We start from the raw sequence: 27,680 nt of genomic DNA, 5'->3' as shown, positions 1-27,680 counted from the left end.
GACAAAGCAGGAAAGAATGTCCAATGGAAAAAAGACAGTCTCTTCAACAAACGGTGTTGGGAAAATTGGATAGCCACATGCAGAAGAATGAAACTGGACCATTTCCTTACACCACACACACAAATAGACTCCGAATGGTTGAAAGACCTCAATGTGAGACAGGAGTCCATCAAAATCCTAAAGGAGAACACAGGCAGCAACCTCTTCGACCTCAGCCGAAGCAACTTCTTCCTAGAAACTTCGCCAAAGGCAAGGGAAGCAAGGGCAAAAATGAACTATTGGGACTTCATCAAGATAAAAAGCTTTTGCACAGCAAAAGAAACAGTCAACAAAACCAAAAGACAGCCGACAGAATGGGAGAAGATATTTGCAAATGACATATCAGATAAAGGGCTCGTATCCAAAATCTATGAAGAACTCATCAAACTCAACACCCAAAGAACAAAGAATCCAATCAAGAAATGGGCAGAAGACATGAACAGACATTTTTCCAAAGAAGACATCCAAATGGCCAACAGACACATGAAAAAGTGCTCAACATCGCTCAGCATCAGGGAAATCCAAATCAAAACCTCAATGAGATACCACCTCACACCAGTCAGAATGGCTAAAATTAACAAGTCAGGAAATGACAGATGTTGGCGGGGATGCAGAGAAAGGGGAACCCTCCTACACTGTTGGTGGGAAGGCAAGCTGGTGCAGCCACTCTGGAAAACAGTATGGAGGTTCCTCAAAAAGTTGAAAATAGAGCTACCATATGATCCAGCAATTGCACTACCGGGTATTTACCCCAAAGATACAAAAGTAGGGATCCGAAGGGGTACGTGCACCCTGATGTTTATAGCAGCAATGTCCACAATAGCCAAACTGTGGAAAGAGCCAAGATGTCCATCGACAGATGAATGGATAAAGAAGATGTGGTGTATTTACACAATGGAATATTATGCAGCCATCAAAAGGAATGAGATCTTGCCATTTGCAACGACGTGGATGGAACTGGAGGGTATTATGTTGAGCGAAATAAGTCAAAAAGAGAAAGACATGTATCATATGACCTCACTGATATGAGGAATTCTTAATTGCAGGAAACAAACTGAGGGTTGCTGGAGTGGGGGGTGGGGTGGGAGGGATGGGGTGACTGGGTGATAGACACTGGGGAGGGTATGTGCTCTGGTAAGCTCTGTGAATTGTGCAAGACTGTTGAATCTCAGATCTGTACCTCTGAAACAAATAATGCAATATATGTTAAGATAAAAAAAGAAGAAGAAGGTAGCGGGAGGGGAAGAATGAAGCAGGGGAAATCGGAGGGGTAGCCGAACCATGAGAGACGATGGACTCTGAAAAACAAACTGAGGGTTCTAGAGGGGAGGGGGGTGGGAGGATGGTTTAGCCTGGTGGTGGGTATTGAGGAGGGCACATTCTGCATGGAGCACTGGGTGTTATGCACAAACAATGAATCATGGAACACTACATCAAAAACTAATGATGTAATGTATGGGGATTAACATAAGAATAAAAAAAAATTTATCCTTTACATTTCTACCCTGTGAGATTCAAGCACATGGTCCCTAGTAAGGCACCTAGTTGAGGAAAGGAGTGACTGTCTCATGAGCTAGAAGGGGTGTCATCATCAGGACCCTGGGTAAATCCCCATGTTGCCTCAACTGACAACTATAATGTCTTTCACACAGAGGCCCTAAAGTTTTTTAAGAACCAGCTATCTTCATATGAGCAAAGTGAAATTCTGGGCTACACAGAGCTGTGGTTCCTGGGGCTTGAAGCAGAGAAGCTCCACATGACTCCTGAGAAGTTCAGCAAAACAAGTTTTGATGATGAACACGGCTCCTATATGAAGGTGATGGGGAATAGGTCATGGTAACTCCAGGGGCCTGGGGCTGAAGGACAAGAAGTAGTCTGGAAAGGGGAAAAAAAAAAGTGTGTATGTGTGTGTGTGTGTGTGTGTGTGTTTTAATAGCATTTGGTGCCAATACATCTCAGACTAGGCATCCTGAAGGATTCTAGTAGTTGCTAAACCAAAGAAATGCCATGTTTAAAAATGGGAAAACTGCAATTAATATACAAACTACTCTGCTAACAGAGTACTGATTTTTCTCCAAGAGTATTTGGAGTAACAGGTTTGTGTCCTGGGCAAATTTCCACAGGCTCTTTTTTCTGCATAGCTCTGCACCCATTGGAAAAGCCATACTTCATGGAATAAGATGCAGTCTTCCCAACATCCTCTTTTTTGTCTCCTCCATACAAGCCCATACATGGACCTTTTTCTATTTCATTTTAAATGCCATTTCTCCACAGCCAAGAAAAGTTCTTGTCATTGTAGTCTCTGGCACCTAGTCCTTGACTCCTTTCAATTTCCCAAAGATGGATCCTAGCAAAGATGGATCTCTCGTTCTCCTCTTCTGATTGTAATCTGGGGTTCGCTAGGACAGTGCCTCTTACCAGCCTGAAGGCAAAATCCGGGCAGTGAAAAGTGTCTCTTTTGCTTCAGAAAGGAATTTCCACTTCTGAAAATGTCCAGATATGTGATGCTTAGTCTACCAGGTTAGTAGGCTACTGGGAAATTCCTCCTCTGGACATTTCTTCACAACTTGGTTACATTTAAAGATTGGTCTTTGATGGCTTCAAAGAAGAGACATATTTCTTTTTTTAAAAAAATATTTTATTTATTTATATGACAGAGAGATAGAGAGCACAAGTAAGCAGAAAGGCAGGCAGAGGGATAGGGAGAAGCAGACTCCCTGCTGAGCAGAGAGCCCGACGTGGGGCTCGATCCTAGGACCCTGAGATCATGACCTGAGCCAAAGGCAGATGCTTAACTGACTGAGCCACCCAGGTGCCCCAAAGAGACATTATTTCTTAAGAGTATTTAGAGCTGTGTTTCTCAAGCTTTACTATACACACTAATCCCCTGGAGATCTTGTTAAAAATGTGGATTTTTATCCAGCAGGTGTGGGACGGAGCCCCTGAGATTTTTGCCTTTTTCAAAAGTTTCCAGGCAATGCCCATGCTGCTGGTCCTTGGGTCACACTCTGAGAAGGAAGGATTTAGAGTTTCTGGCACAAATCCTCAATCTAGTGCCCTGGTTCTCAACATTTTTAGGCCAAGGATCCCTTTGGGAGTCTGATATATGCTGTAAGTACTTATTCCAGAAAAGGCACCCTGAACATACATAAAGTTTCAAAGAGGGGTGGGCTGTTAATGGATCCTTGGTTAAGTATCTCCAATACAAACCTTACTTCCAATTCATCCAGACATCCTTAGCTCCTCCACCCCAAACCCTGCCTGGGTGTAGAGTCTCTGGGAAATTCCCCAGGGATGTCAGCACTACCTTTAAGTTAATTCACTGGAGCTCAGTTCCTCAGTCTCAAATATTAGGGAGCTATGCTACTGGTGGAGGCAGGCAGGTAGATGATGCATGCTCACTATACTCAGAATCTCCATCTTCATTGCATTCCAGTGCGTGCCAAATTCCCAAACAAGCAGCACAATTGCATTCTCATTTCTATTCTGTCAGCGATCATTAATTAAATACCTATTTGAGAACCTCTCATATGCTTGAGCATGTGCTAGACTCTGGAAATATAAAAGGAAATATAAAAATGAGTACAACCTGGTTCTTAGCCTCAAGTAATGACGATCAATGTCAAAGTTGACATGTAGATAGATAATTATGATACAACCAAACTGGTGACCTGTACAAAATACCTTTATGCCAACATGTGCAGAACTTGTCCCTTGCCCTTTCCCTATACATTGTCATAACAAACCTATACAAGTAGGGCAATCCACTTCCACAATTAGGAAAGTTGTACCTGTTCATATTCATGATCCTGATTCCTGCTATATGAAAGAACTACCACCACAGAATCACAAACACTTCCTGAGGACTTGTATACAAACATATGTCTTTCATCTCTCCCAAATTCCTGAGTGCAAAAGTGGGAATCAGAGATTCTCAGAACTGGAAGGCATTAGAGGTTCTTATCCAGGATCTTCAGTTACAGATGAGGGCACTCAGCTCAGAGTTAGTAAGTGACTTGTCTGAAGATACGCAGATAAAGTCTTTTTAATTAAAAATTTCCCGTTGCTTTGAATAAATACCTGTTCTCTAGTTTCCAGCCCATGGAGGCAATGGGTGATTCTGGCTCTTGGAAAATGCTTCTCTTCTTAGTTGAGAAAGGTTTGAGTTCTGTACTGCTTACTGTCAAGTTAGAATTAAATCTGGATAAGTCAAGAGGAGAACTAGATCTGACCAGGAAGAGGCAGAACAGACACACCAGGGGTCTGAAATAGAACTTCCCCCAAACTGAGGCTACTGCTCAGCTGCATTCCAGAATTATGAAATATCCAAACTGGAAGGGACCTGAGAGCCACTTTGTTCAGTCCTCTTACTTTGCAGGTTCCCACATAAGCAGAAAACTAGAGGTAATAGCAGGGCTGGGACTAGAACCCAAGTTTTCTTTTTTTTAATTTTTAATTTTTAAAGATTTTATTTAGTTATTTGTCAGAGAGAGAGAGAGACAGAGAGAGAGAGAGTGGGTGTGTGTGTGTGCACAAGCAGGGGGAGCGGCAGGGAGAGGGAGAAGCAGACTCCCCGCTGAGCAGGGAGCCTGATGCGGGACTCGATCCCAGGACCCTGATCATGACCTAAGCCTAAGGCAGACGCTTAACCAGACTGAGCCACTCAGGTGTCCCTAGAACCCAAGTTTTCTAAAGACCATCCAATGTTCTTTGCACTGCCTGACATGGATAGAGCCTGTGGGACCTTCCTGGCACCACCTTGGTAGCCTGGGATCCGAGCAACAACCTAAGCAATGAGAGGAGGATGGGAATTATACAAATACCTGGTGCAGTTCAGAAAGTTCCCCCAGGCGTAAACCATGGGCTGACACAGGGGCCCCACTATCAGGGAAGCCCCAGAGCCTATGACTCTGTTCCTTACCCTGGTCTGGCTTCTGCAGGTCCTGCATGACCACATTGCCTACCGCTATGAGGTTTTGGAGATGATCGGGAAAGGGTCCTTTGGACAGGTGGCCAAGTGCTTGGATCACAAAAACAATGAGTTGGTGGCCTTGAAAATCATCAGGAATAAGAAGAGGTGTGGTTTGGTAGATGGCCTAGGCCATGGGAGAGGTGGTCTGTGTGATTCTGGCCCCTTCATAATGCCAACCCTTCCTAACTCTGCGTTTTCCTTTGATCTTCCTCATCCTTTTCCTCTTTCTCTATCTGATTTCACAATGGGGCACAAGGAAGCAAGAATATGAAGCTTTTAGTGCTTTCTGCTCCCTCTCCCTGGACAGTCTTGTTGGGGTGATGGAGAGGGGCTGGAGAAAGGGGCTAACTGCTGTAGCATGACATGACACTGTGAATTCTGTCCCCATTTCCTATCCTCCCTGCCACTCCCCCACCACTTCAGATTTCACCACCAGGCCCTGGTGGAGCTGAAGATCCTGGAAGCTCTCAGAAGGAAGGACAAAGACAACACCCACAATGTGGTACACATGAAGGACTTTTTCTATTTTCGCAATCATCTCTGCATCACCTTTGAACTCCTGGGGTCAGCTGCTTTTTCTTTTAGTTCATTTTCTTTTGAAAAATTGCTTAAGGTGACAGAAGAGAAACTTTGAGGTCAGAACACTAGATTTTTCTAGATGTGAGCTTTTAATGACTAGAGTGGACATGATGGCCAAGGAGTCAAAGGAGCTGGGCCCAAAGCTGCCCATCTCACCCCATGCCTCAGTCATGCCTGTCACCTGCCAGCATACTCAGGATGTGCTGCCTAAGTTCTGGGTGCCAAACTGGGTGACATAACCAATTCAAGCCCTCTGCCCTCAAGATTGATACTGAAATATATTGAAAAGGACTATCCTTTGCCACCATGTCCCCACTCACTGGCTTTATAATCCTGTGGTGCTGAGGTTGGAACCCAAGGGAACAGGAAGCTAGCTGTTCCCAGTGGGGAAAGGACTTTGATTTTGAGCAAATAAGGATAGGAGCAGGTATTTTTGGTCAGGAAGCAGAACCTGACTGAAATAGATTGGCATCACCTAGCTGAATATTGGAGCTGGAAGGGTGTGATAATTGGAAGGACATGCTAATTTGATTACTTTTCTCTTTGAGAAGACCATCTTCCATAATTTGAACAAAACCAGAAACCCAGAAAGCGTTTAGCAAAGGGGAATAATTAGGGTAGACGCTCAGAGGCTCAGTATTATGGGATTCACTGAGCTGGTAGCTTGGTGCTCCCATGACACCATTGCTGTTAGTGAAATTCTAGGAACCAGCTAAATTGGAATCAGAAGGAAGGTTGATACTCTTCTCAGCATCTCTGATGACTACAGAATGTGGTCCACTTCCCAGTATACAGAGGCGAATTATCTTCCTTCTGTCAAAATGAACAAGCCAGGCTGCCTTTCTAGACCATTACTCACAGTATTTGCACAGTTAGATGTCATTGTACTTAAAAGAGCTCTGAAAAGAGAGGGGGGACAGGTGTGTGGAGGGTGAATCCAAAGACCAGAGAGGTTAGGAGTTGCCCAGGGTCACACAGCCAGTCAGAATGAGGCTAGAGCTTCACATCTCCCCTGTACTCCCCAAGAACGAATAGCTTCCTAAATACTTCCAGAGTTAGAGAAGGCTTGGAAATGGAAGATTGGGAGAAACCAGGAAGGTTGTTTCTGGATTGTGCCCCTTCTTTCCCTCCTCTCCCCATCTTATGGTTTGCAGAGTCACAAACTGGCAGCTCACAGATATATTTTTCTTGTTAAAATGCTTTGCATTTGTTTCCAACATTTGTAAGTCAGCAGATTTCACATAATATAGCAGGCTTTTATACAGTAGTGCAGGCTTCTGCCTGTTTAGAAAATTTGGTATAATCTAGCAAGAGTAAACCCTCATTTCTGCAAGGCTACAGTTGGATGGGACCAAGCATCCAGGCTCACTTTAGATAGGGTAGGGCTTCTCCATTTTGCCTCAGCCCCTATCTATCCACTCTCTTGTTGCCTTACCTATCAGGAACACTTATATGTCTTTAGATAGCCTTATTAGTTTGGGGCAGGGGTGGCCACTTGGTTGGGTGGTGGACTTCCTGGATCTCTTCCAAGGGCCTGAGAAACTATGAATATTTCAGAAGTTTGGCCCAACGTTTTAACACCCACATAAGTAACAAAGTGGTTAATGACCTTGCCACATAAGAAACAAGAGGACATCTGAAAGCCCAGCACAGTGGAGCTTCACACCAGATCCACCATGAATCAAGGGGAAGGTTGAGTTTATAGGACTTGAAAGCCCTGCCTCCTCGTCTGAGGTTTGCCTACTACCAGAGGGAAACCAGGTGATATGGGATTGTTTGCAGGTTCAAACTCAGCATTATACCTTCTGCACTGATACACATCACTTTCTCCCTCTCTTTTCCAGAATCAACTTATATGAGTTGATGAAGAATAATAGCTTTCAAGGCTTCAGTCTGTCAGTAGTTCAGCGCTTCACCCTCTCTGTTTTGAAGTGTTTGCAAATGCTTTATGTAGAGAAAATCATTCACTGTGATCTCAAGCCTGTGAGTACAAGCTCTGTCCTGCCAGGGGAGCTGATTCCCACCCTCAGAAATTGTTTGCCCCATTCTGTTTCCCAGTGGTAACTGGGAAGCCATCATAACCAAGGCTCCAGGGTAGAAGCCAAGCAGTTATGTTTATATGTTGTGTAAACCATGAGAGATTCGGTGAAGACTAAGGGACAGATATCGGGGCAATGCAGAGAGATGTAGTTTATCATCAAGACTGACAGGAGCAGGAAGGTCTGAGGGCTTTCCTACAGAAGGCTTGGGGGTGTGCAGAGACATATGTTATGCAGAGAGATGGAGAACTGCTGTACTAAATCCTGAGTTTATGCACTGTACTCTGAGTTGGTTCTAGGGTACAGCAAATCCTCTGCTCCAACTGAATGTGCCCTTCCCACATGTCCTGCTGGTATTCTATACCTAGCTCTATTATTGCCCTGGTTGCTATGTAGGGATGGTTTCTTTATCGTCCACTGACTGCAAGCTCCCCCAAGGTCAGGGACCATTGTCTTCTCACCATTTTATTCCCAGGATCTGTCATGGTACCTGGCAATAGTAATGGTAGGCAACAAATAAATGCTTGTTAGAAGAGTTAATGATTGCAAGCTTGAGGAGTACAGAGAAGTAGCTAGGGGAAAGGTATAAGGGTGTGAAGATATTCAATCAGGAGCTGGTTCCAAAAACAAGATGATTCTCACAGATATGCAAATATCCCTTAACTTTTCCTCATTCCCTTCTCCTCACCTTCCCTGGAACAGTTGATTTTTTTTATTGTTTTTTATTTTAATTCCAGTATAGTTAACACAGTGTTATATCAGTTTCAGGTGTACAATATAGTGACTCAACATTTCCATACCATACCTGGTGCTCATCATGATAAGTGTGCTCTTTAATCCCCATCACCTATTTCCCTTATCCCCCCACCCACTTCCCATCTGATAACCACTAGTTTGTTCTCTATGGTTAAGAGTCTGTTTCTTGGTTTCTCTCTCTCTCTTTTCTTGCTCATTTGTTTTGTTTCTTAAATTCCACATGTGAGTGAAATCATATGGTATTTGTCTTCATCTGACTGACTTATTTCCCTTAGCATTATACTCTCTAGATCCATCCATGTTGTTGCAAATGGCAAGATTTCGTTCTTTTTTTTTTTTTGGCTGAGTAGTATTCTATTGTACACCTCTTCTTTATCCATTCATCAGCTGATGGACTCTTGGGCTGCTTCCATAATTTGGTTATTGTAAATAATGCTGCTATAAACATAGGGGTGCATGCATCCCTTTGAATTAGTGTTTTTGTATTTTGGGGGTAAATACCCAGTATTGTGATTAGTGGATTGTAGGGTGGTTCTATTTTTAACTTTCTGAGGAACCTCCATACCAAAACAAAATTTTTAAAAAACCGTAACTCATTGGGCAAATTTGGGATATTTTTGCAATCCAATATTGACAAGATAGAGATGTTCTCTCAGGGTTTACTGGTAGAGTCTCACAAGAATGGTGATACATTGATTTATTCTCCACATTCAAGTTCCTAATCCTCAGCTTTGCAGCTTCAAAGAGTCACTACATCCATGGTTTTGGGGCTTAGGGGACTGACTCTAAGCAAGGAAAGTCACATGACATAATGGATTTCTTTGAGAAATAGTAAACTGGAGTATATATGCCCCTAGAAAAGTGTGCATGCAACCAGGAGAGTGCTTGGTGAGTGTAGATCAAGAATCAGGGAGTTATTCAAAGATACAAATGTAGTGATCTGAAGGGGCACCTGCACCCCAATGTTTATAGTGGCAATGTCCGCAATAGTCAAACATGGAAAGAGCCCAGATGTCCATTGACAGATGAATGGATAAAGAAGATGTGGTATATATATCAACCATCAAAAAAAATGAAGTCTTGCCATTTGCAATGACGTGGATGTAACTAGAGGGTATTAGGCTAAGCGAAATAAGTCAATCAGAGAAAGACAATTATCATACGATTTCACTCATATGTGGAATTTAAGAGACAAAACAGATGAGCATAGGGGAAGGGAGGGAAAAATAAAACAAGACAAAATTAGAGATGGAGAAAATCATAAGACACTCTTAATCATAGGAAACAAACTGAGGGTTGCTGGAGGGGAGGTGGGTGGGGGGATGCAATAACTGGGTGATGGACAATAAGAAGGGCACTTGATATAATGATCACTGGGTGTTATATACAACTGATGAATCACTGAACTCTACCCTGGAAACTAATAATACACTATATGTTAATTAATTGAATTTAAAATAAAAAAAAATAATCAAGGAGTTAGGATAGTTTCAGTGAGCTCTGATGGTCTGATGCATCCATCCCCACTATAGAGTTTTTCTGTCAATATGATGGGAAGGCCTACACCATTTAGTTAAGGAACCTTTCCACGGGTCTGGAGACACACTAGAAATGTCTGCTTTTTAATGACTTTTGCTGAATGAACTCTTCCAATTAATATAGATATTCTTTAGGAAAGGTATATGGACTAAATTTGTACTTTCTTAATTTGTGATGCTGGAGGCTTCAGACCAGGCCTGCTGTGTCATATCTAGAAAGTTAAGGACTCAGTAAGGAACTAATTCATCTGATATTCATAATAGTCAATTCATTTGATACTGAGAGCTGTGAAAACATGACTGGGGCTTTAAACTCCAGGCCTAGGTAGTACACCCTCATGCTCTGAGAGCCCAGGAGCTCTGCTTGCTTAACCACAACTCTCCGGCGACACTGGTTTCACGTTTTCCCCAAAGTCAGTGAAAGAATCACAACTCAAATTAAATTATTGCCTTTTTTTGGTCCATTACTGACATATCAGTATGTTGGGGGAGCACTTAATGGAAACATTAAATTCAGTCAGTGATATTTTTAAGACCTTAGGCAAGCAAGAGATAGAGTCTGGTGCCAAGGAGATAAAAATAAACCCATAGGGTTCAGGAGTTACACATTCTATATGGGAAAGGAGACAAAATATATGCAAAAGAAATACTGCAAAGCAGCAAATGCTGGGTCCAAACAAGAGGTACAGACCACAAATCGAATGGGAAGTCAGAGGAGGGCGGAGAACATGGTGTTTGGAGATGTGGGAGGAGGCCAACTTGGAACTGGTCACATTTTGAACTGGGTCCTGGAGGATGGCAGGCATTCTGGTAAATAGAGTGTGTAGAGCAACATTATTAAAACTGACGTCTGTCTTTCTCCTTCTCTCTAGGAGAATATAGTGTTATACCAAAAGGGCCAAGTCTCTGTTAAAGTCATTGACTTTGGATCAAGCTGTTATGAACACCAGAAAGGTAGGCACGTTCTGGTCCCTTTGTCTGAATTTTCCTATTGCGATTTCTTTCCCTTACTGAATGAAACACCACTTCCGATGTGAGGTCACCTGAGTTCTAGTCCGGACTGAGCCACAGCAATTGCTGGTGTGATTTTGAACAAGATGCTTCACTTCTCTGAGCCTAAGTCTCCTCATCTATAAAATGAGAAGATTGGACTCAAATACCACAAAGGTCCTTTACAGCTCTTAAGTTCTGTATCTGGAATTACCCCAGAGCCTTGGCTCCCAAAACTAACTAGGCATGCATCTGAATTACTAGAGGCCTCTGAAAACTTACAACTCCCAGGGCCTCACCCCAGATGTACCGAATCTAAATTTCTGGGGGAGATCCCAGCAGTCTGTACTGTAGAACACACAGCCATTCTGAGGTTTGGGAATCACTGCCCTAAGCTCTCTAGACTTTATATTTTTTTCCAGGCTAGAATCCAGAAAGCAGCCTTGGAGTACATTTGTACAACTGTCACTGAACTTGATTTAAGTGCCTCTTCTTTGACTTTTATCAAGTTTGATGGCAAGAACATGTACCATTTAACAAACACTTAATTGAGTATCTTGTATGTGTTTGTCACCGTTCTGGGTATAGGAACAAAAAAAGCCGAACACATCCTGTGCTCTGATTGCTTACAGTTCAATGGAAGAAACAAAGATACAAAGGTAACAGGACAGGTGCAGTGATTATAAATACGTACAGACTGTATCAAGGCAACAGCAAAGAGGGGTTTGGGACCAGCCTTCATGGTGGCAGGGAGTGTCAGAGGAAGCCTCCTGAGGCTAAAGAAAAGACTACTAGATGGTTGTTTCTAAATATTCTGCAGCACTACTTTTGAAGACACATGTTATCTTTTATGTACGGAACCCATAAGAAATTCCAGCTAGAAAACAGTCTGCCTCCCACAAAGTACTCATTTGCTTACTCTTCTCAGCCATGAAAGCTGTGCAGCCTCTTTCTTGCCTTGGCTGCCAGCAGAATTTGTAATGATCCTATCCTGGCCTTCAGATAGTCACTTCCCCCTTTATATAGCTTCTGACTTCCCTTTATCTTTATTTTAACCATGAGGCAGTATAGAGTATGGATACCAGACTTGAACGGCCTGAGTTCAAATCCCAGCTCTGCCACATAGCTGAGTGACCTTGATAATTTATTTAATCTTTGTATGCCTCAGTTTTCTCATTTTAAAATGGGACAATCATAGCACCTGCTTCACAGGATTGTCGTAAGGACTGAGAGTTGCTCTGTATGAAGCACTTGGAATAGTGCCTGGCACATGTTAAGGATTTTTTAAAAAAATATTTTATTTATTTGTCAGAGAGAGAGAGGGGGCAGGCAGAGGGAGAAGCAGGCTCCCTGCTGAGCAAGGAGCCCAATGCAGGACCGGGTCCCAGAACCCTGAGATCATGACCTGAGCCGAAGGCAGATGCTTAACTGACTGAGCCATCCAGGCGTCCCAACATGTTAAGGATTATAGAAGTGTCCATTAAATCCGTTTTTTAAAGTTACACTGTGTATATATGTACTTTGCAAAGTGCATCGAAAGCATTTTGGATGTAGGCAGGGTATAAAAGTCATTTTTATTATATCTTTATTTTGTTTTAGTTATGTTTTTACTGTAAACAATTCAAACAACAGACAAGTGACTACAGAATCCTTGCCCTGCCAGTATCTGGGTAAAGAATGTCAGCATGTGGAAGTAACTGTAGTGTCCTGTTTCTCCCACCTCTGTAAAATCTAGGCTCCCCATAGTACTGTCTTCTGTACAGCTTTATCTGCTGAGATTTTGTGGGCTCTTCCTTCTTTACATTATACAACACAATGCACATAATACATTGAATACACGTTAGAAGAGTGTGCATTTTACATGTTTCTTTTTCCATTTTAATATGCCTCTTCCCTTGCCAAATCACAATACTTTCAGAAGGCATCTACCCCAAATTAACGTGATAGTTTGAAAATTTAGCTTTATATTAGTCTGTTTCCTTTTTTATAAAGTTTGGCTAACTTAAATATCTTTCCCTAGAACAATGCCTACTTTAGAGTTCTTGACCAATAAAGTGAAGATAGTAACACCACATGATAATCAGGTTGCTGTGAAGATTTGATGAGATTATATACGTAACCTGACTCAGAAGTGCTGGTCAGGGCGCCTGGGTGGCTCAGTTGGTTAAGCGACTGCCTTCGGCTCAGTTCATGATCCTGGAGTCCCGGGATTGAGTCCCGCATCAGGCTCCCTCCTCAGCAGGGAGTCTGCTTCTCCCTCTGACTCCCCCCTCTCATGCTCTCTCTCTCTATCTCATTCTCTCTCTCAAATAAATAAATAAAATTAAAAAAAAAAAAAAGAAGTGCTGGTCAGCACTTGTGTTTCCATCTCCCTGAAAAGCCTGGTGAGTGAAAAGTGGTGGGGGAGTCTTAATTATCCTCGACCTTCCCTTGAGAAGGTGTCCTGAGGAACTGTGTTTTGGAGAGGAGGATTTTACCTGATGGTTCTCTTTCTTTCCCCACAGTATATACCTACATCCAAAGCCGGTTCTATAGATCCCCAGAGGTGATTCTGGGCCATCCCTACAACATGGCCATTGATATGTGGAGCCTGGGCTGCATCATGGCTGAGCTGTACACAGGCTACCCTCTCTTCCCTGGGGAGAATGAAGCAGAGCAGCTGGCCTGCATCATGGAGGTGAGGGGGAGGGCCGCTGCGGGATCCATAGCTTGCACACAAACACTGGGCTACATCAGTCGCTGTCGGGCAGGGGCCTGCATACTTTTTTGTTGTTGTTGGATGTTCCCTAAAAGTATTTTTGGAATTATGTGCCCCTCTGTACACTTTTGAGTTGGTATCTAACATTTTTATATTAAATATATAAATATTATATATAGATATATAAATATATATAAATATATAAATTATTATATATAAATATATTATATATAAATATTATATATAACATATTTATATATAAATATATAAATATTATATATAAATATATATATTAAATTGCAGAGGATGAAATTTCCAACATATTATGAAAGTGACATTTTTCTTTTTATTTTTTAATCATTTTAAAAAATTTTAATTCCAGTATAATTAACATACAATGTTATATTAGTTTCAGGTGTACAATGTAGTGATTCAATAATTCTATACATTATGTGCTCAACATGACAAGTGTACTCAACCTTTTTTTGAGAGAGAGAGCACTCTCGAGCATGAGTCGAGGGTGGGTGGGATGGGGAGGGGCAGAGGGAGAGAGAAAGAAAGAATCTTAAGCAGGTTCCATGCCCAGCAGAGAGCCCAACGTGGGGTTCAATCTGATGACCCTGAGATTACAACCTGAGCTGAAATCAAGAGTTGGACACTTAACTGACTGAGCCACCCAGGCACCCTGATAAGTGTACTCTTAATTCCATTCACCTAGTTCACCCATCCTCCACCCACCTCCTTTCTGGTAACCATCTGTTTGTTCTCTATAGTTAAGAGTCTGTTTTTTTGTTTGTCTCATTTATCTTTGTTGATTTGTTTTGTTTTTTAAATTCCAAATATAAATGAAGCTGTATGGTGTTTGTGTTTATCTAACTTATTTCACTTAGCATTATATTCTGTAGATCCATCCATGTTGTTGCAAGTAGCAAGATTTCATTTTTTTTTATAGATGAGTAATATTCCATTATATATATACCACATCTATATATACATATATACCACATCTTTATATATATATACACACACATCATATATATATATACACACCACAACTTCTTATATATATACATCTCTCTCTCTATATATATATATGTATATGTGTGTGTGTGTGTGTACCACATCTTTATCCATTCATCTATTGATGGACACTTGTGTTGCTTCCATAATAATTTGGCTATTGTAAATAATGCTGCAATAAACATAGGGGTGCATTTATCTTTTGAAATTAGTGCTTTTGTATTCTTTGGGTAAATGTCCAGTAGTGGAATTATGGGATCATATGGTAATTATATTTTTAATCTTTTGAGGAATCTCCATACTGTTTTCTACAGTGGCTGCACCAGTTTGCATTCCCTCCAACAGTGCATAAGAGTTCCTTTTTCTCTACATCCTTGCCAGCACTTGTTGTTTCTTGTGTTTTTTACTTTAGCCATTCTGACAGGTGTGAGGTGATATCTCATTGTGGATTTGATTTGCATCTCCCTGATGATGAGTGATGTTGAATATCTTTTCATGTATCTGTTGGCCATCTGGATGTCTTCTTTGGAAAAATGTCTAATTGTGTCCTCTGCCCATTCTTAATTGGATTATTTATTTTTTAGATGTTGAGTTGTATAAATTCTTCATATATTTTGGATATTAACACTTTATTAGATATGTCATTTACAAATACCTTTTCCCATTTGGTAGGTTGTCTTTCAGTTTTGTTGATTGTTTCCTTTGCTGTGCAAAAAGTATTTTATTTTGATGTAGTCTCAGCAGTTTATTTTTGCTTTTACTTCCCTTGCTTTAGGACACATATCTAGAAAAATGTTGCTATGGCTGATGTCAGAGAAATAACTGCCTATGCTCTCTTCTAGGATTCTTATGGTTTCAGGTCTCACATTAGGTTTAATCCCCTTTGAGTTTATTTTGTGTATGGTGTTAGAAAGTGGTCCATTTTCATTCTTTTACATGTTGTTGTCCAGTTTTCCCAACACTGTTGGAGTCGATCTAGAAAATAGAAATTTGGGATGGATGGATGTGTAGGTAGGTAGGTAGGTAGGTAGGTGGATGATATAGATAGATAGATAGAGATCAGATAATTAGACTAACATATATATATTTATCTATCTATCATCTATCATCTATCTATCTATCATCTATCTATCTATCTATCATCTATCTATCATCATCTATCTATCATCTATAGAGAGAGAGACAGAGAGAGAGAGAGATTAGATCTTTATTCATAGTCAAATGTCTTTGTTCACTGGTATAATCCTGTCTTTTTTCCATTGCATATTCTTGCCTCTTTTATCAAAGACTAATTGACCATATAGTCATGGATTTATTTCTGGGCTTTCTATTTGGTTCCTTTGATCTATGTGTCTATTTTTGTACTAGCACTATACTGTTTTGATTACTACACCTTTATAGTATATCTTAAAATCTGGGATTGTGATACCTCCAGTTTTGTTCTTCTTTTTCAAGATTGCTTTGGCTATTTGGGGTCTTTTGTGGTTACATACAAAATTTAGGATTATTTGTTCTAATTCTGTGAAAAATGCTGTTTGTATTTTGGTAAGGATTTCATTAAATCTATAGATTGCTTTGGGTAGTATGGACATTTTAACAATATTTGTTCTCCCAATCCATGAACATGGAATATTTTTCCATTTGTTTATGTCATCTTCAATGTCTTTCATCAGTGTTTTAGAGTTTCCAGAGTACAGCTCTTTTACTTCTTTGGTTAAGTTTATTCTTAGATATTATATTGGTGCAATTATTTTCTTAATTTCTCTTTCTGTTAGAATAGTGACATTTTATTTTTATTTTTTTATTTTTTTATTTAATTTAATTTTATTATGTTATGTTAGTCACCATACAGTACATCATTAGTTTTTTGGGTTTTTTTATTATGTTATATTAATCAGCATACATTACATCATTAGTTTTTGATGTAGTGTTCCACAATTCATTGTTTTCATATAACACCCAGTGCTCCATGCAGTACATGCCCTCCTTAATACCATCACTGGGCTAACCCATCCCCCCCGCCCCCTCCCCTCTAAAACCCTCAGTTTGTTTCTCGGAGTCCATAGTCTCTCATGGTTCATCTCCCCCTCCGATCTCCCCCCCTTCATTTTTCCCTTCCTTCTCCTAATGTCCTCCATGCTGTTCCTTATGTTCCACAAATAAGTGAAACCATATGATAATTGACTTTCTCTGCTAGACTTATTTCACTTAGCATAATCTCCTCCAGTCCCATCCATGTTGATGTAAAAGTTGGGTATTCATCCTTTCTGATGGCTGAGTAATAGTCCATTGTATATATGGACCACATCTTCTTTATCCATTCATCTGTTGAAGGGCATCTCTGCTCTTTCCACAGTTTGGCTATTGCAGACATTGCTGCTATGAACATTGGGGTGCATATGGCCCTTCTTTTCACTACATCTGTGTCTTTGGGGTAAATACCCTGTAGTGCAATTGCTGGGTCACAGGGTAGCTCTATTTTTAATTTTTTGAGGCACCTTCACACTGTTTTCCAAAGTGGCTGTACCAACTTGCATTCCCACCAACAGTGTAAGAGGGTTCCGCTTTCTCCACAACCTCTCCAACATTTGTTGTTTCTTGCCTTGTCAATTTTTGCCATTCTAACTGGTGTAAGGTGGTCTCTCAGTGTGGTTTTGATTTGAATTTCCCTGATGGCTAATGATGATGATCATTTTTTCATGTGTCTGTTGGCCATTTGTATGTCTTCTTTGGAGAAGTATCTCTTCATGCCTTCTGCCCATTTTTTGACTTGATTATTTGTTTTTTTGGGTGTTGAGTTTGAGAAGTTCTTTATAGATCTTGGCTATCAGCCCTTTGTCTGTAGTGTCATTTGCAAATATCTTCTCCCATTCTGTGGGTTGCCTCTTTGTTTTGTTGACTGTTTCCTTTGCTCTGCAGAAGCTTTTTATCTTGATGAAGTTCCAAAAGTTCATTTTTGCTTTTGTTTCACTTGCCTTTGGAGATGTATCTTGAAAGAAGTTGCTGTGGCTGATGTCGAAGAGGTTACTGCCTATGTTCTTCTCTAGGATTTTGATGGATTCCTGTCTCACATTGAGATCTTTCATCCATTTTGAGTTTATCTTTGTGTATGGTGTTAGAGAATGGTCAAGTTTCATTCTTCTGTATATAGCTGTCCAATTTTCCCAGCAGCATTTATTGAAGAGACTGTCTTTTTTTCCATTGCATATTTTTTCCTGCTTTGTCGAAGGTTATTTGACCATAGAGTTGAGGGTCCAACTCTATGGACTCTCTATTCTGTTCCATTGGTCTATATGTCTGTTTTTGTGACATTTTAAAATGAAATTGTTATACCAGTCTTTCAAATGTACTCAGAAATATCTAAAAACCAGAGATGACACCTATACAAATCTATGTATTGTTCAGTCATTAGTCATTCACTATCCTGACTTTTTGGAAAGAATATTTTCCAATAAAAAAGCTTTACCAAGGCTCATTGTATGATTGTTTATTATGTATTATTCTTTTTTTTTAAAGATTTTATTTATTTATTTATTTGAGACAGAGAGAATGAGAGAGAGAGAGCACATGAGAGGGGGGAGGGTCAGAGGCAGAAGCAGGCTCCCTGCCGAGCAGGGAGCCCGACGCGGGACTCGACCCAGGGACTCCAGGATCGTGACCTGAGCCAAAGGCAGTCGCTTAACCAACTGAGCCACCCAGGCGCCCCATTATGTATTATTCTTAAAGGCATCGTATTATGGAGCTAAATTAGACAAAACAGGAGAAAATAACCCTAAAAAATTAGAAATTTCGCATTTTAGGATTATACCAGTGAACAAAAATATTTTGACTGTGGACAAAGATATTCTCTCTCTATATATATATATGTGTGTGTGTGTGTGTGTGTGTGTGTGTGTGTATATGTGTATATATGTGTGTATATATATATATCTTAGTCTTTCTAATTATCTATCTAATATCTATCTATCTATCTATCCATCCCAAATTTCTATTTTCTAGATCGACTCGAAGTTATGGATGGTCAAAGGGACACACACATACCCTTGAGAATTATTAAACATAGTTTCATTTCATGGTTGAAACTAATAAGTATTAAAATAATTTATGTAGGGCGCCTGGGTGGCTCAGTTGGTTAAGCGACTGCCTTCGGCTCAGGTCGTGATCCTGGAGTCCCGGGATCGAGTCCCACATCGGGCTCCCTGCTCAGCGGGGGGTCTGCTTCTCCCTCTGACTCTCTTCCCTCTTGTGCTCTCTGTCTCTCATTCTCTCTCTCTCAAATAAATAAATAAAATCTTTTAAAAAAAATAAAATAAAATAATTTATGTAATAATAGCTATAAATGATAACTATGATGGAATGAACACTGGCCTGGAAATCAGTAAACATGGAGTTTAGTCCCAGCCCTTTCTCTTGGGCAAGTTAGTTCTCCCTTCTGGATCTCTGTAAAATGAGATGATCAGAGTACTTGGCTTCTAAGGTTGATGATGAATGATTTAATGAAGCATTCCTGAACCAATCCTGTTTCCAATACCAAGAAGAATTGGGGAGCATGGGATCTGGGTTGAGGTCCCCCCCGGCCCAGAACCGATTCAGCTTCAGTGTCACTGAGGCTGAAGAGGTGGAGGAGGAGGAGGAGGATAGTGTTGTGCATGGATGTGGCTGGGAACCCAGCTGCAGGGATAGGTAACCTAGGGCTGAGGACACCTGTAATTTCTCTGTCTCTGTACATCCCTATAGGCTGCAGTGGGTAAAGGTGAATAAGTAGGTGCTACTCTTTTCTTTTCTTTTCTTTTCTTTTGTCATATAGTGGACTGATGCTCATCTGGTGATTTCCACCTCCCAGAGCTGGGATATGTCATTCCTTAATTCAAGGGTGGTCAGCATATACACTGGTTTATTTATTCTGACAATGAGATCTGGCTGCCACTAAAAGTGGGCTACCTCCAGTTGGTCTTAATGCTTATTTAAAATAACATGGCTGAGGGGCGCCTGGGTGGCTCAGTCGTTAAGTGCCTGCCTTCGGCTCAGGTCATGATCCCAGGGTCCTGGGATCGAGCCCCGCATTGGGCTCCCTGCTCAGCGGGAAGCCTGCTTCTCCCTCTCCCACTCCCCCTGCTTGTGTTCCCTCTCTCACTGTCTCTCTCTGTCAAATAAATAAATAAAATCTTTAAAAAAAAAATAACATGGCTGATATTGATACTCAGAATACTGAAAGTGCCCTAAATTAGGAGTCAGAAGACCCATGCTTTTGGCCTTTTTATCACTGGCTTGAGGTTATCACTTAATATCCCCTGGTCCTTATCTGTAGAAGCAAAATTTAGCCAAAGTCCCATCCAGCTCTAATGTGTGACTCCACAAGAGTGAACCCACTGCATTGTACTTGTTGAAGGTGCTGGGCCTGCCACCAACCCACTTCATTCAGACGGCCTCCAGGAGATGGACATTCTTTGGTAAGTCCCCAGCTCTAATGCTCTTTTTCCCATTGTGATGATGAAGTCTCATAGACCTTGGAGATACCTCCCATACCTCCCATACCTAAACCTCATTCAATGCTCTTGCCTGGGCCCATCCCAAAGGGCAAGCTGTGATTAGGAGCTTCTGCTAGAAAAGTAAAAAGCTGCTGAGAAGTGGTACCAGAAAGCATGATGGAGATGGGATGGGGGAGTCACATTGGGAAGGAGGTCTTGGCATAAAAATGACAAGGTTTCTGCTCAGAAGATCTATCAGCAGATCTTGAAACTTGAAAGCTTATAACTATGCCCTTTCCTGTAAATTCTCCTTTCTCCTGCAAGCAACTTGCCCCTTCATACTATGTACTGTGCAGAGAAATCATAGAACAGAAGCTTCTAAGAATGGTGGGAAATTTCTTTGCTACATTATATCATTAATGGAGCATCATTCTTTCCTGCTGAAATTCTCTTAATCCTCCAAATCTTTACTATGCCAGAATCATAGCAACTTTGCTATAAAATGGGTAAATAAAGCTGTTAGAACAGTTTGGCTGTGGATATGTTGTGGCTTGCCAGTTATGTATAGGACGGCTACCTAATTGCTGGAATTAAGCTTCATCCATGGCCCCATGCTGCCCAACCTCCATCACAGTTTCCAGGCTCTGGATTTTCTGATCCTCTGCCTTTCTGTCTGATTGGTGCTGTGCAAGATGGACAGGTGGATTAACAAGGTCCAACTGAGGCAGGGCTTCCAGGGCACTATGCACCAAATAGATGAAGTCGTTCCCATATCTAAAATCCTTTTAAAGAACCACAAGAACTTAAGGGATTCTTATGTAGAAAAATCCATAGTGACCAGAAATTTGGCCAAGTGGAGTGAAGCCAGACATGAGGGAAAGGGGACTCCACAGATAGGGGCTCTGCACCATCTGGAATGACATTTCTGACTACTCATTCCCATCGGGATAGTTCATAGGCTTCTATTGGCTATGGAATATCCATCATTCCTAGCCCTCTCACCTCTTATTTCCACACAAGAGTGCCTTCAAAATAGGGGCAAATCCCTTACTTTCTTTCCACAGCTTGCCCCATAAGTAAAAGAGTTAAAAATACCCTGATGGGGGGATTCCTGGACAAGACGGTTTTAGTCATGTTGGTGGTCAGTCAGTATACATTAGTTCAGTCATGTGAGGGTTAAAACGTAATCTACTCCTGCACCATTTGGTAAAAAGCCCCTGCCACAGCTACAGGTTCCCTGGCCCCTTTCCCAGGACCTGTTGGACTTGCCAATATCCAGAAACTAAAAGTTTAAGGCCTGGCAAGCTGAGGGTCCTCCATGACCCTGTTTCAGTACCAAAGCTATCATCCTTTCTGATTGGTTAGTCCCATGCCATTCCAAGGTTAAATCTTTGAGACATCATCTTGTAGTCATGGCTGGAGCTTTGAAGACCTTCCTTGTGGGCACGGTAAGTGTCCTGGCTGCCTTAGAACAGTGCCCATGCACTAACCCTTCTTCTAGAGCAGTCTGATGGCAGGCAGGAAGATTTTAGCTGACTAGTTTTTATAACATACATAGGTCAATGGAACTGGTCTTTTAACCCCAGGTATGCTTTTACCATCCACCACTTTTAATTTAGCCTTCTGGATTTCAAAGGATTTAGGGAAAGAAAAGTAGGGAAATTGGTGTTCCCTCTTGACAGACAAAGACATTGTGGGAAGAGTCACATCTTAAGCCCATAACACTGAATTTAAGATTTTACGTTGTGGGGGGCACTAAAAAGAAAGGAATATAGGGCATTTTGGTAAGAGGGTCTGGTTCATAGAGTACTGGTTTTTACCACCAGCATGAGGCTTTAGAATAATGATGTGTTTTTGGTAGCAACATCCACATCTTCACTTCCTGCATAAGAAAGGACTTTATTGGGATCTGCATCTTCTTCAGCATTTCCCAAACTTTATCTGATTATAAGAATCAGTTGGAAACTTGACAAAAATGTTAATTCCCATTATCTTCCTGTGTAACCTATGATATAGCAGATTTGAGGTGGGATGCAGGAGTCTGTATGTTTTTGACAACAGATCTTTGTGATATTTATGATAAGTTTGAGAAACACTATGTTCACCTCAATTACTGGCTCTCCCTTCCCCAGATTTGGGCTGCCAACAGCTCCTCAACCCCCAGCCACTTGTAGTTTATACCCCTCATTAGCAGCAAAGTGATGTTGCTTCAAAGGCACTAAGATGCTTAGGTGCTCCAGGTCACAAGAAGGAGATGGAGAGATTAATTAAATATTGAGAAGCAAGAGAGGTGAGAAAAACTTGTACAAGAAAAACAATTACATAATGATGACTTTAGAAGCTGTTATTTATAAGCCTGTGACCCTGATTATTCAGTCATTTGTAAAAAGAGCAACATAGGGTCAAATGGGAGCACTGGTGCCATAGTCAAAAAGGAAATGGGGTTTGTATGAGTTCACAGTACCTATACCCTCTGCAATACTCCCAACTCATTTTTATGTCTGTAAACACACATACCCATGTGTTTATATACACACATATACACATTCAGGGTCTCTTCTAGGAATTCAGTGTGAGCAGATGTTCTTTTTGAGGCCCCACATATTGCATTGATTATAAAAGTAATAGAAGGGCTTCATTATGCACCTTCCAGAATGTCCATCATGTGACTCCTACTGAGTTTTTGTGAGAATTGTTTAATGTGTAAATTGTGTGTGTATATTCACATCCATCCATATGCAGATTTACAAAGTGTGAGCATAAGTGGTCATCTTTTCTGAACATGATGTCCAAATGAGTGGCCTCCCCTTCAAAGCATTGCACAGAATATTCTAGAGAAACCTCTGGAGCTGTCTTCAGGGCTTCTTTCCAGGCATGATAAATACATTTGGTGAGAGTTTTAATCAGTCAGAATGACTGTGTCTTAAGCAACAAAGCAAGTTTAATCATTCCAATTTATGGACAAAATTTTGATGTGACTATAAAAAAGCAATGAGATTAATTTGCTTCTGTGGCTTGTAAATGAGTTCTGAAAGCAGATGATTCTCCTACAATGACCTTCTTGTTATACTTCAGGGATGTTCCAAATTATTTTATTGGGTTAGTGGGAAAGGAGCAAGGGCATAGATAATCCAAGAATAGACAACATCTTTTTTTGTTCAGAGCTGAATGTTTTTGTCACTTCAGATTTATTATTATTATTATTATTCATTCTCATTATTATTTTATCCTAGTTAAGGTTAAGCCATTTGATTTTGGGAGGAGGAGGTGGAAAGGAGGCTCAGAACATACTGAATAGGGGGGGAAAAGTGTTTGTAAAGGTTAATTGCATATTCATTGGATAATATACATGTGATTCTTTCCATCTGAATGAGATGGAGGGCATGTTTGTGTGTGTGGGAGGGGGGTGGTGTAGGACAAAGCTAGAGCTGCAAAGACCACTCCAAGAAGCAGCATGGTTGAATGAACAGCTATGATGTGACCAATATATATTAACACCTGGAACTAAACACAGAATGTTGTATCTCCAAAGATTCCAAAGGTTTTCCTAAAAATATGACCAACAACAGGGGGAAAAAAAGATACCCGGATTCTAAGGATCTCACGATGGTGCTGAAAACCTACGACACCAGCTTCCTGGACTTTCTCAGAAGGTGTTTGGTGTGAGTTTGCAGGGGTGTCTCTGCCTCTGGGTTTCCTCTTAAACACTGTATTTTCCCACGTTTGCTGGTGAAAGTCTGGGGCTGGGACATAGTTATAAAAATAATAATAAATACTGACCATAGAGCTTGAGAGTCTGTAGAATGCTTTTCCTCATTAGACTGTTCTCTTCCATTCTTGTGTGACTAGGAGGGCAGATGATTTGCTCCGTTTTGAGATGTGGAAGCTGAGGTTCAGTGACTTGCCCTGGATTAGTGTGTGGGTAGGGCTTGCCTTCTTGGCCTCAAACTGCCTGGCAGCAAGGTTGTAGGCCAGTTCTAAATAGCTTCTGCTTCAGGAACTGAGGTCAACCTCTTGTATGTTGTAACTGTTTGCATACGCACCCAGTATATGGTTTCTGGGTCCCTCTCCATTCCCCTAGGGTTTACAGCCTAAATTAAAGGATTAGAGAAGGGATGATTTATAAACCATTTATTATGTACAGCTTTTTGGAATCTATATGCTAATTTTGATTCTTAGAAATTAGGTTCTGTACTTCGGTCAAGTCATAGTAAAAAAAAGGAACAGTACATAAAGCATTTAGAACAATGCCTAGTGTTTCAAAAATGTTAGCTCTTGTCATTCTTTTAAAAGAGGTTTTGCAAGTGTGTCTGCAGTAAATGGCAAACAGATTAGCCACATGATATTTGGTCAGTTATTGTCTCTCTCTGGGCCTCAGTTTCCTTTTCTATATAATGAAGTATTCCTAAGGTGTCTTTAGCTTTATCAGTCCTATAATTGTTGAGTATTTTTGAAACCATATGTTTATGTTCTCTCATTCTTCCAGTGGGATGGAATAGTTTTAGCAAAATACTCCTCTTGTATTTGTGCACTCTGGGAATTGAGGTACTAGCTCAGAGGATAGGCCATCAAATACTGCTGAAAGTTTTCCCATCTAGAGGGTCATGCTACTCATTTGAAGAATGGAGCTAGAGAAGGATCCTATATTTCACCATTATCTCCATCCCCCTGCCCCAGCCTTTTGCTGAGGCCACAGAATGAATATGCATTAGCAAATGACAGAAACTCACTACTGAGACTGAGGTGAGTTGTCCAGAAACCCCAACCATCCAGAACACAGCTCAGAACCAAGAAAGAAATTTTTTTCTTTTTTAGGGCAAAAGGCTGGTTGCTCATAACTTGCAGGAGGTGATCAAGCTAATGGGGCCTATTATCTTATCATTCCTTTTTTTTTTTTTTTTGCTAATTAACAAATTTTTGGAATGACAGATTAAAAATTTTGAGTCAAATTTAATAGGGGCAAATGTAAAGTCCTATGTCAAGCTTTATAGGCCAACTTTAGAAAGTAAGGAGAGGGGAGTTATAGCTCAGCAGCAGCTCATTTGAAAAAGAACTGGGGGAAAAAAAAAAGAAAAAGAACTGGGAGCTTGGGTTGTTTATGACCTTATAAATCTAGAATATTAATGCCATCTACCTGCAGTTAGAAGCTATTCCCAGCATGATGAACATCGTAAGACAACAGCTGAAATTTCCCATCTAGGAAGGTGACAACTTATTATATGACCAACACTTAGTAGTAATGTAAATGTTTTTGGATAGTTGGAGGATTGTGACGTAAAAGATTAGTTGTCTCATTCTGTATACAGTAGGCCCCCCCCCATGGTTTTGCTTTCTGTGGCTTCAGTTACCCACTGTCTACTGCAGTCCAGAAGCAGATGATCCTCCTGATGTCTTGTCAGGTCAGTACTAGCCTAGCACTACATCACACTGTATCTGTCATTCACCTCACTTCATCTCATCACGTAGGCATTTTATCATCTCACGTCTTAAGAAGGGTGAGTATAGCACTAGAAGATACTTTGAGAGGGAGAGACCACATTCACATAATTTTTATTATAGTATATTGTTATAATTGTTCTATTCTATTATTAGTTCTCATTGTGAATCTCTTACTGTGCCTAATTTATAGATTAAGTTTTATCATAGGTATGTATGTAGAGGAAAAAACACAGTATATGTGGAGTTTTGTACTATCTGTGGATTCAAGCATCCACTGGGGGTGGAATGTATTACCCTATGGGTAAGGAGGGGACTACTGTAATGTTAATGGGTAAAATTAGAAGCTGGGTCTAAGTTACTAGTGTAAAAGTCCTAGTGGATTTTGGCTCAATAAAAATGAAGAACTTTTAAAGAACTGGTTTTATCAAGATTGGAATAGCTAATTCTGTGACTAAGTACCTTGTCACTAAAAATAACTCAAGAATGGCAGGATGATTCCATGTTGAAGGTTCTGTCAGATGCCTTTTGTTACTGCATTAGATGTTTGGCTGGATTATACCCAAATCTCCTTATAATATTAATATTCTAACACTCTGTAATTTTGTGTGTGATATATTTGAAGGCCCAGATTTTGTAGTTTGGAACTTGAAATTAAGCATCTCTTTGTTTTGATCTTAGTTTATTGACCTCTAAGTCCCCATGGTTAAGATTTTCCATAATATTTCTTGGGAGGGAAATTCTAGGAACTCTGGAAGACTTGGGCTGTAATATATTCCCTGGTTTGTCATGCAAATTTCCTAAAAAGATTATTTTCATAGTTGTTTCCAGGTACTTTTTTATGTTGTAATCTCTGTTCTATAATGATATCTTTGAGTTATAACATGGTTTAAATGGGTTCTTTAAGAATGAACTATTTTTATTATATCTCATTTAGGTTCTTTATTAGTGTCTTTTTAAATGTTTTCAACGTTAGAAAGGGAAGCAAAACAATAATCCATGCTGGGCTTTGTTGGTATATAGATGGGAACCTTCTCTTCGTATGACGCCTGACCAGGCCCTCAAGCATGCTTGGATTCATGAGCCACGGAATCTCAAACCACGGTCCAGGCCCCAGACCCTGAGGAAAGCCAGTCTCTGTCTCCCCTCTGAGGCTCCGAAGGCCAAGGTTCGAGGGCATCATCACTTGGACATAAAAGGTACAGCCCCTCAAATAGCCAGTCCTCTTCCTGTAGTCCGGGGCTCAGGTATCTCTGGAAGATTCATGTCAATTTCTCTGAACTCAACCTTGGATAGTTATTCTCACTACATCACTACTAGCCTGTCATTTCTCACTTTGGAGATTTAGCCTCTTTCAGGAGACTTGCTTCTAGCTGGGTTTGCTTCTTTCTTGCCCTTTTATATTAGGAATTTCCACTTTTCTCCTGTCTTCCATTCCCTTTCTCCTCCTTTTCTTTCACCATGTCCTCCTCTGCCTGACCTATAATTACCTTTTGAATTTTTATCAGATTATGCCATTATGCAGATATCTTTTATATGCAATATAGCCTCATGGTTTTGTTCATGGTCACTGGGGTCAGGTTGCTTGGGATTAAATTCTGGCTCTACCATTTACCACGTGTGGGCCCTTGGGCAATTTAGTTAGCCTCTCTGTGTCTCAGTTTTTTTCATTTATGAGAATGAGAATAATGCCTATTCTCTATGGTTGCAGAAAGGATCAAAGAAATTAGTAAATGTAAAGTGCTTAGAATAATGCCTGGCATTATTCATTTATAAAGCACATAGAATGTGTTTTTATATCATTACAACCAGGATTTTCCCAAAGTAATTTACAGGCTAATAGACAGAATATAATTCACATTTGAACACTGTTCCTTCTGTCTTCTCTCTCCTTCGGCAGAGGTGATCACCAAAGAAGAGACCATAGACAAAATAAAAGGTGGCACCACTAAGCAGGTTCAGAATTCGGGTGATCAGCAGGGCTCTCTGCAGCATCCAGCTGAAGTTGTCCGGCTGCCTCAACTAATAGAAGCTTCCGGAAAGCCAGAGGCAGCTGTTGGACCAGAGGGGTCCGAGACCTCCCCAGAAAAACAAAGTAAAAACTCCTCACCCAAGAACATGAATATTTTACCACCTATTATATGA

The 27,680-nt window shown here is 40.7% G+C and overlaps 1 protein-coding gene across 3 annotated transcripts in view; it reads left to right on the top strand.

Annotated features, from left to right (window-relative positions):
• Positions 1-27,680, top strand: part of DYRK4 (dual specificity tyrosine phosphorylation regulated kinase 4) — a 56,784-nt gene extending 29,104 nt beyond the window's left edge. For 2 of the 3 annotated variants that reach the window (XM_021690678.2, XM_044914955.1), the window contains 10 exons: positions 1,692-1,855; positions 4,980-5,116; positions 5,435-5,575; positions 7,435-7,573; positions 10,796-10,877; positions 13,418-13,590; positions 20,021-20,081; positions 23,632-23,761; positions 26,559-26,755; positions 27,451-27,680. In XM_021690678.2, the coding sequence (XP_021546353.2) occupies positions 1,692-1,855; positions 4,980-5,116; positions 5,435-5,575; positions 7,435-7,573; positions 10,796-10,877; positions 13,418-13,590; positions 20,021-20,081; positions 23,632-23,761; positions 26,559-26,755; positions 27,451-27,680 (1,454 nt within the window). Of the gene's footprint in view, positions 1-1,691; positions 1,856-4,979; positions 5,117-5,434; positions 5,576-7,434; positions 7,574-10,795; positions 10,878-13,417; positions 13,591-20,020; positions 20,082-23,631; positions 23,762-26,558; positions 26,756-27,435 lie in introns of all 3 variants that reach the window. The other variant, XM_021690679.2, reaches the window with a different exon arrangement.

Source organism: Neomonachus schauinslandi, chromosome 5, assembly GCF_002201575.2.
Source record: "Neomonachus schauinslandi chromosome 5, ASM220157v2, whole genome shotgun sequence".
In the NCBI taxonomy this organism is placed as follows: Eukaryota; Metazoa; Chordata; class Mammalia; order Carnivora; family Phocidae; genus Neomonachus; species Neomonachus schauinslandi.
This window is presented reverse-complemented; position numbering and strand designations above follow the sequence as displayed.